Source organism: Molossus molossus, unplaced genomic scaffold (genome assembly GCF_014108415.1).
Source record: "Molossus molossus isolate mMolMol1 unplaced genomic scaffold, mMolMol1.p scaffold_m16_p_19, whole genome shotgun sequence".
NCBI classification, from domain to species: Eukaryota; Metazoa; Chordata; class Mammalia; order Chiroptera; family Molossidae; genus Molossus; species Molossus molossus.
Window position 1 is genome coordinate 36,402,707 of NW_023425354.1, and position 2,943 is coordinate 36,405,649.

General features: G+C 59.9%; 1 protein-coding gene across 1 annotated transcript; it reads left to right on the top strand.

The window, feature by feature from the left end:
• Positions 1 to 2,943, top strand: LOC118634162 (phosphofurin acidic cluster sorting protein 2-like). The gene is given in 5 exon segments (XM_036268487.1): positions 1 to 466; positions 469 to 819; positions 822 to 973; positions 1,204 to 1,470; positions 1,609 to 2,943. Coding segments are annotated over 5 exon segments (2,571 nt in total).

Below are 2,943 nucleotides of genomic sequence, written 5' to 3' on the forward strand. Positions count from 1 at the left end.
ATGGTGCAGGCGTCTGCATCTTCGTCAACAACCGGAAGCCAGGCCGGTGCACCAGCAGCACTCAACAGGCCGGTGTCTGTGGATCAGTTCCCTGACTGGGAGGTGGACGTCTCCTGCCCCACCAGCGTGCCCAGGTTGTGCAGCCTCACTGTGAAGAAGCTGGTGGTCTGCGGGGACCTTGGGCGTGAGCTGCAATCGGCAGTTATAGCCATCAGGATGCAGGGATCCAAGCACATTCTCAGGTCCCAGAAGATCATGCTGCCCCCAAGTGGACACGGGGAGAATGACCTGACGTTGACCTTCTCCCTGCGATATCCCCACATCCTAAAGGGAGAAGGCAACAAGCTGGAGATCATATTGCAGCGCAGAAAGCGCTCAAAGATGCGGACCCTCTTGAACTGCAAAATGGATGCCTACAAAACACTGGCCACAGGCACCATCAACATGGCCGAGGTGATGCAGCAACCCTCGAGGGAGACCAGGTGTTGAGCCTCTGCAGCAGCCCCAAGGATGCCAACCCCAAGGTGGCCGAGATCTGGATCTTCTCCCTGACCAGCCAGCCCATCGAGCATGAGGACTGTGCCATGCAGGCTGACCCCATCTCCAAGGCCACAGATATGTACGAGGAGGAGAAGGAGAGCTTCCACTCTGGGCAGGAGGACAGGAAAAACACCTCATGTGGGCAAGACCTGGAAAAGGATGACATGGACTCGGGGAAACCCAACAAGCAGTGGCAGTCATCAGTAGAGACTACATCTATGATAAAACATCAAAGCTTCTGGCCAAATGATGTGGGGCTGCTGCCCAGGCTCACAGTGTCCAGGAGGTCCTGGATTCTGAGCAGGACACTGGGGAGCATGGCCCCAGGATGGAGGAAGACCTGAACCTGATCAACATCACCCTGGAGTATTCCAGCGATAGTGGCCCCGAAACGGAGGATGATGACGGCACCTTGAGCACCCCCAAGTCCCAGGTCCAGAAATAGAAAGCCTGTCACAAACCAGCCTGCACACAGAGTCCGGGAGCTTCCAAAGTGCCTGGAGCCTGAAGGAGCCTCCGAGTCCAGCCAGTGTGCCAGCAAAGATGTGGTCCTCGGGAGGCCAGCAGCCGAGCGACAGCATCTCACAGCCAGTTGCTCACAGCACGCCCACCCCTAGTGGCCCTGACTTGTGGAGTGATGACACCGTCTCAAGCACCCCTGAGACCAACCTCGAGCCATATATAGAATACCTGTCACAGTCCTCCTTGGAGACGGAGACCGACAGCATCCAAAGTGCCCAGAGCCACATGGAGCCTCTTAGTCCCACCAACGCTCCAGAGATGTGGGCCCCGGGAGGCCAGCAGCTGGATGACAGTTTTGCCAACTCAGTTTCCCACAGCACGGCCTCCCCTGAGGAGCAGCCTGCACAGCCGGAGGACAGCCCGGAGGCCGAGACCTCCATGGAGGACAAGTTCACAAAGACGCTGCAGGCCAGCAGGCTTCTCAGAAAGCCAGAGTCTCTCATGAGTCCCTCCACCCAGCTCGAGGGAAGCAGGCCAACCATGGAGGCCAGAGCATGTCCCTCATGGGGATCAGCAGGCGGGGCCACTGGATGAGCTGTCCAACAGCCAGAACAACAAGACTGCCCAGACCCACAGAGCCAGCTGAAGGTCCCCAAGAAAACTGTTCATGATCAGCTAAGGGCCATTCTCTACCCCTACGACCAGCTGCCTGACCATGTCATCGTCATCAACACCTCCGACTGGCAGGGGCAGTTCCTGTGGGACGTCCTGCAGCAGCAAAATCTGCCAGTGGTGGGCACCTGCTCTGAGGCTGACCTCCAGGCGGCCTTCAGCACCATCGTGTCGCAGATGGAGAGATACAGCCAACACCATGCCCGGCCTCGAGTTCCCATGAAGATCGCGGTGGTGGGGGCACAGCACTACCTGAGCGCCGTGCTGCGGCTCTGCGTGGAGCAGCTGTTCCCCAAGATGCCCGAGCTGCAGGCCTACCTGTGCTTCCAGGTCCTCCCGCTGGGGTCCCACCCCGTGCCCCGGTACCTGTGCTCCGTGGATTACCACGACAACAACTTCTTCCCGGATCGGGCCTGGCGGGACCTGTTCACCAAGCTGGAGGCCCAGAGCACCGAGCTGGACAAGCAGGACATCGCGTTCGCAGTCACCCGCTACCTCGTGGGGGCCAGCTGTGTCCACCAGCTGCCCATCGCTCAAGCCAAGCTCACCTGCAAGCCAAAGAGCCCCGATGAGCAGTCCTCACAGAGGTTCATTCCCTTCCTGGGGCTGGTGAAGGTGGAAACAGTGGAACCGTCCTTGGCCACCTCAGGAGACTCAGGTGATGCGGCCCCCTCGTGCTCCAGTGTGCTTTCGTCCACCCTGCCGTCCACATCTCCAGCCGCCAAGGAGGCCTCTCACAGCCCGTCCTCCTCCCCGTCCGTGAGTGGGAATTCCTCCCCCACCCAGGGCATCTGCACCGAGCCGATGGAGCTGCAGGTGGATTACTGGACGGCAGCTCAGCCCACAGACAAGGAGAGAGATGCGGAGGACAGAGACCTGCCTACTGCCACCAATATGCTCAAGGACACCTTCCAGTCTCTCCAGGTCAGCAGGCTGCCCAGCAGGGGTGAGGCCAGAGCTATGCCCAGCATGGTCATGACTGTCATCACCAAGGACCAGGACACTGAGGAGGAGGATGTGGAGGCCCAAAGCCAGTGCATCGAGGGCATCAGCCGCCTGGTCTGCACGGCCCAGCACCAGCAGAACGTGCAGCACGTCCGTATCGATGGCGTGGAGTGGAAGGACGTGCAGTCCCTCCAGCTGGACGCCCAGTGGTCCTCCCACGTCCAGCACTTCCCCATCCGCCTCTTCTGAAATCCCAAGTCCACCTTCTCGCCCTGCCGTGGCCGAGCCCAGGAGGGCCCAGCTGCTCTTCTGTTAACAATTTAG